At 35.3% G+C, this 15,419-nt stretch overlaps 1 protein-coding gene across 5 annotated transcripts in view; it reads right to left on the bottom strand.

The window, feature by feature from the left end:
* Positions 1–11,191: 11,191 nt before the first annotated feature.
* USP15 (ubiquitin specific peptidase 15) overlaps positions 11,192–15,419 on the bottom strand; it is a 130,568-nt gene continuing 126,340 nt past the window's right edge. For 3 of the 5 annotated variants that reach the window (XM_029204400.1, XM_029204402.1, XM_029204403.1), the window contains one exon: positions 11,192–13,902. In XM_029204400.1, the coding sequence (XP_029060233.1) occupies positions 13,720–13,902 (183 nt within the window). In that variant the 3' untranslated portion in view covers positions 11,192–13,719. The remainder of the gene's footprint in view (positions 13,903–15,419) is intronic. The other 2 variants (XM_029204399.1, XM_029204401.1) reach the window with 1 other exon arrangement.

The raw sequence follows: 15,419 nt of genomic DNA, 5'->3' as shown, positions 1-15,419 counted from the left end.
TGTTGCTGTGTGTGGGCTTTCTCTAGTTGCGGCGAGCAGGGGCTAGTCTTCATTGCGGTGCACGGGCTTCTCATTGCAGTGGCTTCCCTTGTTGTAGAGCACAGGCTCTACGTGCACAGGCTTCAGCAGTTGCAGCATGCAGGCTCAGTAGTTGTGGCACATAGGCCCTAGAGCATGTGGGCTTCAGTAGTTGCAGCATGTAGGCTCAGTAGTTGCGGTGCGTGGGCTCAGCAGTTGTGGTGCATGGATTCTAGGATGTGCAGGCTTCAGTAGTTGTGGCACGGAGGCTCAGTAGTTGTGGCTCGTGGGCTCTAGAGCACAGGCTCCGTAGTTGTGGTGCAAGGGCTTAGCTGCTCTGTGGAATGTGGGATCTTCCTGGACCAGGGATCGAATCCGTGTCCCCTGCATTGACAGGCAGATTCTTAACTACTGTGCCACCAGGGAAGTCCCCTCCAACTTCGCTCTTATTCAAAATTCTTAGGCTATTTCTTTTGATTTTCTATATAAATTTTATAATGATCTTGTCAATTTCTATAAAAAGTTTTGCTGGGATTTTGATTGAGATTGTGTAGATTCTATAGATCTCTTAGGATAATTAAGTTAAAATGAGAGCATTAGAGAGGGCCCTAATCCAATTATGACTGGTGTCCTTATAAGACTAGAACACACAGAGAGACACCAAGGGTACACTGCATGATGACCATGTGAAGAGAAGGCAAGAAAGTGGCCATCTGCAAGCCAAGGAGAGAGGCCTCAGAGGAAACCAACTCTGCCAGCACCTTGATCTTGTACTTCCAGTCTCCAGAACCATAAGAAAATAAATTTCTGTTGTTTAAGCCACTTACTCTGTGCTATTTTGTTATGGAAGCCCTAGCAAACTAATGCAATCGGTCTTGCTAATTTACTGCAGGCATACCACATTTTATTGCACTTTGCAGATATTCCTGTTTTTACAGATTGAAGGTTTGTGATAATCATTCATTGAGCAAGTTTACTGGCACCATTTTTCCAACAGCATTTGCTCACTTCATGTCTGTGTCAACATTTTGGTAATTCTCACAATATTTCAAACTTTTTACATTATTATTGTATTCGTTATGGTGATCTGTGATCAGTGATCTTTGATGTTACTATTGCAAAAAGATTAAGACTTGCTGAAGGCTCAGATGATGGTTAACATTTTTTAGCAATATATTTTTAAATTAAGGTATACACATTGCTTTTTTTAGACATAATGCTAAATAGCACACTTAATAGACTACAGAATAGTGTAAACATAATTTTTATAAGATGTGTTAGCTTCACCCCACAAATTTTCATGCAGTTTTCTTCTCTGACCCATGTTAATTTTCTAGATATCTTGTATCTGCTGGGGATTGGTTTCAGGACACCCCCCCGCCCACACACACAGATATCAAAATCCATGGATGCTCAAGTCCCTTATTATAAAATGGTGTAGTATTTGCATACAGCCTTTGCACATCCTCCTGTATACTTTAAATCATCTCTAGATTACTTATAATACCTAATCCAATGTAAATGCTATATAAATACTTGCTGGTATGCAGCAAATTCAAGTTTTGCTTTTTGGAAATTTCTGGAAATATTTTTCAAATATTTTGGATCCTAGGCTGGCTGAATCCACCAACGTGGAACCCGCAGATACCGAGGGGGCTGACTGTATTTCTAATTTAATTATTTGGTCGTGCGAGAGCATATTCTGTAGGACATCAATCCTTTGCAATATACTGAAACTTAATTATGGACCAGCATTTTGTCTTAGAGACTATTCCATGTGCATTTGTTGTGCGTAGTGTTCTATAAGTGTCAATCACCTTATATTAATATGGCCACACTAAATTCCCTATGCTAGGTGTATCATTTTCCATCTTTTTACTTATAACTTGTTTGGTCTTTATAAAGTGTCTCTCGGAAAAAGCATATGGTTGGATCTTTCTTTCTCCTGCCTTATTCAGAGTTTAGTCCATTACATTTAATTATTAATACGGTTGGATTTAAATCTACCATCATCCTTTGTTTACCATTTGTTCTTTGTTCCTTTTCCCTCCTTTTCTACCTTTACTTTTTTTGTGTGTGGGGGAGGGGGTGGCATGAGTATTATTTATTATTACATTTTATCTGTTTTACTGGCTTTTAGTTATGCCTCTTGTTCTTTTTCTTTTTTTGTGTGTGGTTGCTCTAGGGTTTATAGTATACTTTTTTTTTAAGATTTTTTTGATGTGGACCATTTTTAAAGTCTTTATTGAATTTTTTACAATATTGCTTGTTTTATGTTTTGGTTTTTTGGCCACAAGGCATGTGGGATCTTAGCTCCCTGACCAGAGATTGAACCCACACCCCCTGCATTGGAAGGCGAAGCCTTAACCACTGGACCACCAGGGAAGTCCCTATAGTATACATTCTTAATATATCATGATCTTTTGCAATCATATTATATTAATTCACATATAAAAACTTGATAACAGTATAGTTTCACATAAACCACTCTCCTTTGTCTGATGTCATATATTTTATTCACACGTTACAAATCCCACAGTACATTTTCATTCATTTTGTTTTGAACAACCATTTGATTTTTATCTAAGAAAGAAAAAATTTTCTATTTATCTACGTACTCTACTCACCATTTCCATAGGTTTTATTCCTTCCTGTAGATATGAAATTTCCATCTGGAAATTCTTTGAGCATTTCCATAAACACTTCTGTATTATGGGTTACTGACGGACAAATTATTTTTTATCTGAAAATGTTTAATTTGCCTTCATTTTAGAAGGCTGTTTTCTTGTGTATTAATTCTAAGTTTGACAGGTTTCCCTCCCCCTTCCCCCACCTTAGCACCTCAGAGACGCCATTCCATTTTCTCCTGGCCTTTGTTGTTTCTAATGAAATGTCAGCTGTCACATTATTTGCTAGTAATGTGACTTTTTTCCCCCATGGCTGCTTTTGAGAATTAATTTTTATCTTGGATTTTTATTAATTTGACTATTTAAGGGTATGGATGTGGTCTTCTTTTCTTCTTATCCTGCTTGGGGTATGCTGGCTTAAGTTGATATTTTCAGTCAAATTTGGGAAAACTTCAGCCATCTGCTTTCAATTATTTTTTTCTACTTCATTCTTCTCCTGTTTGGTTCTCTCTCACAAGTCTTTGTGTCCCTGTTAATTTAGGGGAAAAAAAAATCTCTATGCCTTATTTTGGATAATTTCTAGACTTATTTTTAAGTTGTGTTCTGCATTAATCCCATCCAATTAATAGATTTTTGATTTCAGTTATTATAGTTTTAATATTTACATTTGGTTATTTCTTATAGTTTTCATATGTATTTCCTGAAATTCCCTATTTCTTACTCATTCCATCTTTTCCTGTGGATTCTTTAATGTATTTATTATAGTCATTTTAAAGTCCTTGTTTACCAATTCTAACATCTGGGTTATCTTTGGATCTGTTTCCATTTACCGTGGGTTTACACTTCCTGTTTCTTTATATTTCTAGGAATTGTGAATGATACATGTTATTTTCTATTTTACGACATATGGAGGCAATGTACGATATCAATGCCTCATCAAGGCAACTGAAATGAACATTTTAATGAATATCCTTGGAATGTATTTCTCATTTTTTTAATGATATACTAATTTTCATTGAATTATTTGGATCCTGACCTTTTTTCTCCAAGAACTTGGTTTTACTATATTTGAAATTACATGAAGAAAACAACAACAACGTGACAGTTGTGGAAATACATCTACAAAATATTTACTATAGAATAACATCCCTGATCCTTGAAGTTAACAGTCTAGTTACAGGGAGTGTAGTCTATTACAGTTTTCCTATGGGTTTCCTATGGGCAGATTTACAGAGTCCAAGAAAATATACCTTAGGCAAAGACAGAGAAGACAAAACAGTAACCTTGACTTTAGGGGTGAATCCCAACATTACATTTTGAAAAACCAAACCAAAACTGCAGAATACGCGCAAACATCAGAGTCTGAACAGATAAGCCATGCCCTTGGAAATCCAATGTAGCTGTGGAAACAGACAACAGTAACAGAAGGATGACTAGGTAAAAATTCAAGTTTACCAGCTAAATACCAGCTAAATGTAAGGGAAGAAACAAATAGGCCTTAAAAACTTGAAGTAAATAGAAGTGTCCCAGAATCTGGAAAGAGTATGTGTGGGTCCAGTGACAGGAGAGGGAGATATAGCTAGCATCTAAGACAAGGAGCTGTCTTCTCTCTGCCCTGGTTTTAGGTTGTCTCACACTTTGAGGGCAGGCTGTTAGGACTCACTGAACTCTGAAGCTAAATTCTGTATTTGCTAATAACTGTAGTATGAAAGTGGTTTCCAGAGTTACACCAATTTCGCTAGCACCAAAGAAAACACCTGGTCTTAGCACCACACATTGTGAGCCTCACACATATTAAAATTACACAAACAGGGCTTCCCTGGTGGCGCAGTTGTTGAGAGTCCGCCTGCCAATGCAGGCGACACGGGTTCGTGCCCCGGTTCTGGGAAGATCCCACATGCCGCGGAGCAGCTGGGCCCGTGAGCCATAGCCGCTGAGCCTGCGTGTCCGGAGCCTGTGCTCCGCAACGGGAGAGGCCACAGCAGTGAGAGGCCCGCGGATAGCAAAAAAAAAATAAAAATAAAATTACACAAATACTTCTGTACTATACTACTTATTTCTAGAGTATGTATCAATTAGATGGTTTGCCATGTGTTTCAAAAAGCAGATTTTGAACAAGCTAAGTAATTTAATTTTCCTTCTGGGTCTATCTATCATTGGGGGTTTAAAAATCTTGTTAATGGATTGTGTACAAGTAATTCCGGTTGGGCTATTTTATTTTTACACAATCACAATTGGTGTCATTATATAGTTCATCTTTTGTGTGCCGTTTTTAAGAAAAGTGGGAAGATCCAGGATGTTCCCAGTCTACCTAGTTGTTTAAAGGGAATTTTGAGGGATCTGTCCAAGAAAATACTTTCTTTAGAGCTTAAACCACCCACGAAAGAAAAAAAACACAGAAAATCTCTCCTTTCCAATCAAACTTGACTATCTTCTCTTTCCTTAACATTTGGCTCCTTTTGTTTTCAAAATTAATTTACCCTGTTGGGAAACTGATTCTCACCCTTGGCCATCAACAAGACTCTTTTTTTGCCTCAAAAGTGAGGTTCCCCCCCCCGCCACATTACTTCTTGTTTAATTTAATTTTTATTTCTTATCGGAGTAAAATTGAAAAATGATGTCTTTTTAAAATGGGAATTCAAGTCTGAAAACTATGGACTGTTTCACTTCCCAAATTAGTAATTTGTACACCTATCTTTGTATATTCCAACCAAATATTATATAGTATTTTTACTATTTCAATGTGCTTGAGGGTGATTTAGGGACTTCTATTTTGGGACAGCAGTAACAACTCATCCAGGCTTATTAATACTATACAAATTGTGGGCTCTCATGGGGATGGGGTCTCAAGGCAGTATTTGTTTAAAAATAGTATCACTATACATGTTGCTTGGAAGCAATCAGTAGGTAAACTCTCATTAGTATTTAATAACTCTGAGACCCTTCTCAGAAGATGCATGAAGACAAACTTGGTGGCTACATTGTTGGTCAATGCAGAGGCATAAAGGATCTAGATCTAACTTTTTTTTTTTTTTTGCGGTACGCGGGCCTCTCACTGTTGTGGCCTCTCCCATTGCGGAGCACAGGCTCTGGACGCGCAGGCTCAGCGGCCATGGCTCACGGGCCCAGCCGCTCCGCGGCATGTGGGATCTTCCCGGACCGGGGCACGAACCTGTGTCCCCTGCATCGGCAGGCGGACTCTCAACCACTGCGCCACCAGGGAAGCCCTAGATCTAACTTTTGATAGTTGTTAATTCTCCTGGAAAACCTTGGACTCAAGAAAAATGGACAATATTAAGGGAAAGTAGACTTCAGAATGTTGTATATGTGATACTAGATAAGGAGGCTATGAGCCTAGTCACAGAATGGTTACTTTGCCATGGAAACCAGACAAAAACTGGGTTGGAAGACAGATTTCTTTGCAATAAAAATGTCTTTAGAAAATATAGATGAAATGTTGCTATTCTTTACATTTAATCTTGAATATTCTAAGTTCCATAAATAATACTGAATTTATTATTCTTAATAATGCTGAATTTAGAATGTTACTGTATTTTAAACATATCTATTTTTAATGCACATTCATAAGGTAAATTTACTTTGAAAGCTTTAAAAATACTTACTCAGTAATACATCAGGGATAAAACAAAGTCACAGTAATACAGTGATGCTTCAGATATTGAGGCAAATCCTTCATTTAATAATTATCACATTAGGAACACATACTATACCCAACACCATCTTAGCATCTATGAACAAGACTCTTCCAACAGATTAATTCAGTCTATTGGGGGATGAGAGATATGCATAGCCCAAGGTGACAACTGATGTGTCAGGAAGAGCAAGTCGGTGTATGTTGGGATCGGTCCTGAAGAATGTGTGTAGGAGTTTGCCTGGTAGGAGATAAGGCAGACCATTAAACAGAATAGTATGTGGGAAAGCCCAGAGTTGTCAAATTGTATATGTTTGAGGGAAGGTGAGGAGTTGGATAAGGGCTAGTTCTCAATCTTTTCCCTCAAGCTGGTGCTTGAACAGGCATTCTGGGTGGAATAATCGTTACCCTATTCTTTGTTCTCTTGCTGAAGAAAGCTTATTGGAACTTGAGTGTGAATGATATTGAATAATGATAATTAGTCTCATTTGTAAAGAGAGAACAATCATTCCCACACTTGGATGTACTTGTTAGTAATAATACCTGCTGCGTTCTTCATAATGATCAGGACACAATTTATACCTCACAATTATTCTAAAAGGTAGGGTAATACTCAGTGCCAGGAGTGGATGGCTTAGGTAGATGGGGAGTTTGGTTTCCTCACAAATATCTATTAATAGCCCTCTACAACAAGTAAACTGTACATTCCAAGAAAAACCATGTGCTTGCTGAGCAAACATGCAGTTTTAAGAGTCTCACACTTCTTTCTACTCGGACTGTTCACCCCAAGCCCTCCTAGATGGAAATTCTGGAGCTGCTCTAGTTTGCAAATTGGGAGTCAGAGAGGTAACAAGACTTACAGAAAAGTGGTAGGCCCAGAACTCAGGTGGTTAAAGTTCTAAGCCTATGTTCTGAACCACTCTTTTATTCATGGAGGGTTTGGAGGAGGACTTTAAGCTAAAGAGAGGAATAGAATCTGACTTTTACTAATTATATCCCAACAATAAAAGTCGTAACCTCTGAAGTTTGGATTTTACTTTACTCAAATGATTTTAGATACTGATAAATAAAATTGGGGGAAAAAGACAACATAATCCATGATTGCTGAAGGCAGAGAAAAGGGTTTTAAGTGTAAAATGTTTAGTTATGCTCATAAGCAGCTTTAAAAAAACAAATCTGTTAGTATGTAACTGGATTCTAGTATCCGTGATGAAATTTTAATTTTCAAGCTTACCATCACATTAAGACTTCTGCTCCAAGTCTTTTAGAGGAGCTAGGAGAACATCTTAAAAAAAAAAAAATGAAAAAACAAATATTAATTTGATCCATCCTACTGGTTATTCTTCTGCTAAAAATATATTCTTAACAATAACTTTAAAAGCTGAATTTGAGCCTTCAATTGAAGAAGTCTTTCATCAACAATGATAGAGCACTCTAGTTGTGCATAATAGGAAATATGCGTTATTTTGCAAAACCTCGAAGTTTATACCTCTATATCCATTAACTCTTAATCCTCACAAGAAACTGGTATTTTATGGTTGAGAAAACTAAAATTCAGAAGCCAATGACTTAAGGGCTAGCTGTGGTAAAATGGTTTTAAATACAGAATGTTTCCTACCCTATCTCACTGTCTCCCAACAAACATCTTACCCAAGTATTTGTGATTACTGATGTTTACTGTTTGAATTTGCAATATTACAACTCACACAATAGATACATGGCACAAAATTGAAATTGTTTTATAAATCGAGTTTTATCTTACTAAAGTCACTCAATATGAGTCCTACAGGAATGAAAAAATGTACTATCAATAATTTCTCCATATTTAGTTTATTTTTTGGTTTTCTTAAGTAAGGGCAATTCTAAAATAATTTATATATGCTTGGAGGTTGCTCTGTCTTAAGTAGTTTTCAGGACACTGATAATTCACTACCGGAGTTAGGGAGCTCAGGGGATGAACAATGATCTGGACGTCTGGAACTTCTTTGGGAAATGACTTAAAAAGTCATGATGTGATTAATTCTGACGAACTCAAGAGAATTTTAAAATTGCCCACTTCATATAATCAAAAGATTGTTTTCAGTATAGAGAAAATGAAATACTTTCACTACTTATAGGGAGAACTCAAGGTCAGAAGAAAAGCAGGCCAGATGAAAGAGTGAAGGCACACATGTAAGGCCAGACTAAGAAGAACACTTTAATACGTGAGTCTAAACTATTCAAAACCTAGCATACCTAAGAATCAATGAATAGAGGAGGAATAAGGAGTTACAATGCCTGTTAACCTACAATATTCTTTCATAAAGTTTAAAAGAAAAACAAAATAAGTGTTAATGAGAAACCTTGGTTTGAGATATTACAAAGTTTAAGAATCCTGAAAGATTTTAACTAAGAATTAAAAAGCAAGGCAATACTTAAGGTTTAAAACAGTTTGGGAAATGTAAAGAATTTGTCATTACTGAGAAAAATGTAAGAATACACATTATGGGAAAAGACTGTTGGGATGTTTCCGTATTTATTGTTTTACTTGTATGTACGTAGATTCAACTCCTAGCAACGGATTTGAAGGTCACAGCAAATAAAACTATTTTTTTTGCTTCATCAAACTATATAGAACAAACTACAAGTTCCTGATAGGAGGGAAAACTTTGAGCAAAATGAGCACCAACTTCAACCATGATTTTCTACAGTAGAACATAGTTAATTACCAAAACAATTTAAACATTTAAAATATTTGATTTTGTGCATACTGAAAATGTGCAGTCTTATTTTTACAGCATTTCCATTTAAAAGAACGATTTCCAAAGAGATAGCTGTATTTTTAGCTGCTTTCTATAAGATTTAATAGGCATTTCTAGGAAAAAAATGACATCAAAACCCATTTGACTGATTTTTCTCTTTGTCCTTTGAGACTCTAGTCCACAATATTATGTCAACTCTTGATTTTCCCTGAATGGTTTATCCACTTTCTGGATTCTCTTAATAACCCAGAGTCTCTTCCCTTTCACTATCCTGGCAATTTCCAGGCTTCCAAAGATAGAGCTGATTATAATTAGACCATGGTATGATGTAGTGTATGTTTCCCAATGCATATATTTGCCAAAAATAATTTTTGTACTGTCTGTTTTATATTATCCATTTAAAAATTCTTTACCCCATCATTAGTGCAAATAAGGCTTGATCAATATTTGAATTTTTACTATGTACGTTTTACATGTATATTTTATCTTCCTGATTCTGATATTTAAAAACCTATTCTATGCTGATTAAAAATTTGAATATACCTAATCCAGTTTTAAATGAAAGTGTTATTTGAGCTATTTTGAAATTCTTTTGCTTTAATATATGGTAAATATGAATTAAACACATGAAAAATTATATAGAATTGAAATGCCCAACCTAGAATAATGCTTATAAGAAAAATTATACATGTTTCTCATTAAAAAACTCTGATAATGAAACAATAGACTATATAGCTCTACAACTTAATACATGTCAGCAAGAATATAAATACACTCTCCTTCCCCCTTTTTCTAACCTCTGGCACTTAAAAAAAAGTATTTGTGAGTTATCAACATAGTTACCTTTTCAAGAGAAGCTGTTTCAAATAAAAATTTAAAAAATTACTTTATTGTAGAGCAAAAAATATGACCAAAGATTTCCACTATTCTTCTTTGGCTTCAGAAATAAAATTTATTTTCCTTTCCTTCTCACTCCTCTGAGATTTTAAAGACTTTTGATTCCTTCCTCTTGTATACAAGAATTCTCCACATTTCTACCTTACAAACTAAACTGGAGAGAATGTGCTCATCTATACTGCACAAGCAAAGATCAGAAGCATAGCTACAAGTAGGGAGGATGGGAAGCAGGCAGTAATGAAATGTATTGTCTGTAAAGTACTTAAAGATAATAAAACAGACTAAAAGTTGGCTTACTTTTTGTTATCACCATGTACCAGTGATAGTGTCAGAGACAGTACATTCTTCTCTGGGGTGAAAGGTTCCTACTGGCATGCTCCCCACCCCCGCAAACCACGCCCCCTCCCCCCAACTCCCTTTCATAAGCCACTGAAGGAGACTCTACTCATTTTATCTCATAGTCTCCTGGCTTATTTCTCATAAGATGTCCTCACCTCAATGAAATTAGTTGATGAACAAGCACTGTCTTTATACTGTAGCAATGGCTTTGACACTTAACTAATTTTCTTCATACCCAAACCACTGTTTTGTGTGGCTTTATATCTAGCTGCCAGAAAAGCAAGGACAAATATAGGACTAAAAGAATACAGATTATAAGAGAAAGCAGGATATTTAAATAAAACATTAGGCTGCAGCTTTTTCATATAGATTAATTAAAACTAAATCATAGGTGAAGAAAAAAAGTCCTGAAAATCAGGGTTGCATTTGGGGAAATGTAAAGAAGGGCACAGTTGAGTTAGATGAACAAGGAAAAAAATGCCACATTTAAAATTTAATTAAAATTGTAATAAATGTATGTAAGTTGAATGAAGTTAGTTTTAAAAGGGAATGGTTAGTCAATGTTCCAGCTGGTATTTTTCTTATTCAGTACTCAGATATTCACCTGAAGTTACTTTTGGGAGCAAAGTTATTAGACTTCAAGATGACTTTGTATTCAGACTGAAAAAGTCAGTAATGAGTATACCACATAGCTTACAAAGCACCTTCCCATAAAATGCATTATCTTGTTTGAGCTCCAAACAATCCTGTGAGTCAGACACTATAACTAGTGGGAAGTAGCACATGTACCTGAGGATAGAATATTGGCCACCACATAGCAATTGTGTGAACTTGGGAATATTGGCTGCTTTGTACCTTGGTTTCTCCGTATGAGAAATGGGGATGATGAATGTTCCTACCTCGTAGCTATTGTGGAATTATATGAGGTAATATATGTAACACTTTAATATAGTACCTGGTCCATGAAAATGCTCAATAAATGCTCCTATTATTATTATTATTTTACCGGTGAAGAAACAGACCAGGAGAGATTAAATTCAAAGTCATGTGATTACTGAGTAGCAAAGCTAGAAGCAGAATTCTAGACTGGATATATTCCTACTACCCTGTACTATCTATGAATATCTACTTTTAATTAGAGTATGGATTAGCCTTTGCACTATTTTTACAGTTTTCTTTTTTGCAGCTGAAGATGCCACTTGAGTTTGACAAATTCAATGGTATTATTAACATCATTTTCTTTTCTTTCAGTGGGAATATAAGTTAATCACAGGAAAAAGGAATGGTCTCTATGGACAACTAGGATAGAGACTACAATCTAGAGCTAGAAAAAATTTTGTCTTTTCTTTAAACCTCAGAAAAACGGAAATAAAGTTTGCTAGTTGGTAGGTAGCAGAAAGACTGCAAACTCTGTGAGCACAGGGATATTTGTTTACTGCTAAATCTCAAGACTCTAGATTAGTAGGTATACAAACAAACATTTGCTCAATGACTAAATATTTAAACTGAAAACGTCAACTTTAAAACATGTCCTTAACAGTAGGATTTACTTAGCTATGACATGCTTTCCTTTCTATTTTTAACTGTATAACTAAAAAGTCTATGGTCACCTACCATAAAATAGAGGATTTTTATTAAAAGATTCAGAGTAAGAAATAAAACACTAAATAAGGCCTTGAATAGCTTTATTGAAATCTGTATAAATAAACATGCACATTTCAAATGTAAACGCAAGTGAACTCAAGTGCAGACAAAATTTTAACCTCTGTCATGCAGGAGGTTAGTTTACATTAAAAAAAAAAAAAAGAAAGAAAAAAAGAAAAGAAAAGAAAAGAAGAGAAAAAAGGAAAAACCCAAAGCAGCTTTAAAAATACCAGGATGAAAAACCAGCTTTAATATCACGGTATAAAGCAAAGCCATGATCAACATACCTCATTTATCCTGGTCAAATGCATTTCTCTTTCACTTTTAAATGCTAACATAAATAAATAATTTACCAAAATGTGCACTCACAGAGTGAACTTTTATTTACAATACACAATTTATAATCTATTGTATTTGATTAGTTCAAGTGAAGAACATTATACTTTTTGCTTTAATAACAGTGGGACACAAAGCAATTTCTCAGGTAGTCGATATGTGAAATGTGCCCCAGCATTTATTTTCTATTAAAGGCAGTATTGTATGCCAACTGACAATACATTCTTTCAACTAGATCAAAGGGAAAAAGCAGCAAATGAAAAATGTTTCAAATGTTCACACATATTTTTGGCATCCTGGATCCTTGAATGTGGTGAACTAAAATAAAATTCAAGGTTTGTATACTTTATATACTGTACAGGTTCTGACTCTGGAACATGCAAATGCCAATTCTCTTGTAACAAGTTACCTTCTGAGAAAAGCTGTAAGGCTATGGTGAATTCCATCAGGAACACACAAAGAAAGTTAACAGACCTACCTGTAAAGCCAATTGTCCATTAGTGATTTAAAGGCCAGTATATGAAAAAAAATTCTCATCTAAGCTTGATGTAATTATTACTATGGATACAGAATACTATTAAGTTTGTCCTTATATTACAATACTTGGGAGAGCTGAAAGTTGCCAAATTACCAAAAAATGGGGTAGAGAAAAACAGACAGCCAAAATTTTAATTTTGGACCAACACCAGATTAAAGATATGCATTTTAAAGCAAGTCAAAAAGAATTTGAATATCTAGGGATAGATCCCAATAGCAGTAAAAAATACTTACATTTAACTGAAAAGTGACTTTCGGTGAAATGTGAAATCTAGAACCTGTTTCCACAGTAGTAATAAGATGAACATAACATTCCGGATTTTTTATGATACTACAAAAGGAAATAACTTTTTCAAGATTATTTCTTGTATCATGATTTGGTTTTATAACAGGCCCACATTGACTACCAGGTAAAGATTTGAAAATTTGGTTTTCCAAGAATACTACTGCAGTATTTATGCCACATGGATACCGCAGCTAAATATCATAGTAGTATATGTGGCAGCTTAATGCACATGAATTAATTATCCAAAAACTAAGTTCAGCCAGTTTTCTTGCAGTATTATTTGAGCAAAATAAATGACCAACATCCACAAATTTAACGTTTGTCATCAATTAACTCACATCCAAAAAATTAAAGAAAACATAATTCATCAAAACAGCAGCAAACTTAAAAGGGATTTATTTGTGATTTCCTATATATATTTAGCTTGTAAATACAAGACTGTAAATGTATTAAGAGACAATTTCTGTTAAAGTTTTCATTGTGTTTCACTTCAAGTACTGCACAAGTTAAAATCTGATAAAGGATTTACATTCAGTTATCTGAAACTCCCCATCTCAGACTTTTGTTTAATGTGGTGGGTAACTTCATCATTTTGATACCACCAGCAGGAAAGTCTCTCTTTTATGGCTTCTAGGACTTTCATTAGTTAGTGTGCATACAGTTTTCGTTTTCTATATCATTGTCATTATCATTGCTATCTTCATCACTTTCTAATGGGATGCCTGTGGCAGCTGAAGCACCTTTAGTTTCTCGGTCAAGAGGAAAAAAGCCAGTTCCACTGAAAGTGTCTTGCCTCTGGTAGAAGAGTACATATGCTGCTTTGGACTGTTAAAACAAACAAAAAAAAGAATGTTAAAATGGTTATGATTCTTAAAGGTAACATTAAATACAGTATGAATTTTTAGCTGGTAACCAATTTTGGTGACAGGACATAAATCAAGAAAACCACACATGGTCAAATGGGGGTTACTAAAACTGAGTAAATATAAGATGACTTCTATATATAAAGGAAAAATGGTCACTGGATTTAACATTTTTTATTCTCTTCTAAGTTAGCTGGATAGATAAATAAATCCAACCGTATCACAGATTAACCTAGTTACTCTAAAATGAAATAGAATTCTATGCTTTCTTCCCTCCTGTCTCTAAGAAAAAGGTAAGCTTCTTTCTAATAGTAATAACTTCATTCTGTATTTGCTCTAGATTCTAACTTTTCTTACCATCTTAAGAATATTGCTCCATCAATCATCACTGTGTATCTTTAATGAGTCCTTATCTACTGGACTTTTGGGCATAAAAAATACTTAAGTCTTTTCCCATCATAAATCCCTCTCCATTCTACCTCTTCTTCTAGCTGCCATATACCTCTTCCTCTTCCTCACAGCCAGGCTGGAGACAGAAAATCTAATATTCATCATTCACTCTCACGTACACTCCTCAATTCAATGTAACTGCCGCAACCATTCTAATGAAATGGCTTTCACTAGGCTCAAAAACCTCCTATTAACAAATTAAATGGATGCCTTTTTTAGCTAATCTTTCTGTAGCATTTAATGCTTTATTACTCCTCTTTCCTGCATTAAAGCATTTTTGGCTTCTGTTACACCACTTTTCCTTATATCTTCCATCTCTACAGTTTCTTCTACTTTCCTGTGGGCTCTTTAAATGCTGACCTTCAAAAAAAATCATGTTCTGTCCTCAGCCTACTGCTCTTTCTCAATCTGTATCTTCCCATAGGTGACTCATTCGAAACTATGGTTTTAACTGCTACCTAAGCTGCTACCTAAGACAGACAATTCAGATTTATAACTGAAGCCAGTTCTCACCCCTGAGTTAACTCACCCTAGTTCTATTAGTCCCTTTCCTAATGGAAATTTCCACATAGCTATTATACATGTATCTCAAACTTCACAGCAAATTTTCTTCCTACGTTTACTACCTTAGTGAATGCTGAAGAGTCATCTTCATCTTCTCCCTCTCTACATCTTTATATCTAATCTTAATCAAGTTCTATTATTTCTATCCATTAAGTAGCTCACAAATCCATTCTCCCTTTGTCTATATACTTACTACCACTACTTTAAATTTAGAAGCTCTTGTTGCTTAACTTACATGACAGCCTCCTTTCCTCTGGAGACAATAATGACCTTTCTGCTTCTTTACTCAGTGCCCTCCAACCTGTCTTCTAAAGTGTTTGTAAGACATGTTAAGATGCAAATTTAATAATGTTCTTCTATTACTTAACAACCATCCAATACTTCTTACAAACTTTAAGAAAAGGTCTAGGGCTTCCCCGGTGGTGCAGTGGTTGAGAGTCTGCCTGCCGATGCAGGGGACACGGG

This window comes from Monodon monoceros, unplaced genomic scaffold (assembly GCF_005190385.1).
Source record: "Monodon monoceros isolate NGI ecotype Baffin Bay Population unplaced genomic scaffold, NGI_Narwhal_1 Super_Scaffold_6, whole genome shotgun sequence".
Lineage (NCBI taxonomy): Eukaryota > Metazoa > Chordata > Mammalia > Artiodactyla > Monodontidae > Monodon > Monodon monoceros.
The sequence above is the reverse complement of the archived record's forward strand: the minus strand, read 5'-3'. Positions and strand labels throughout refer to the sequence as shown.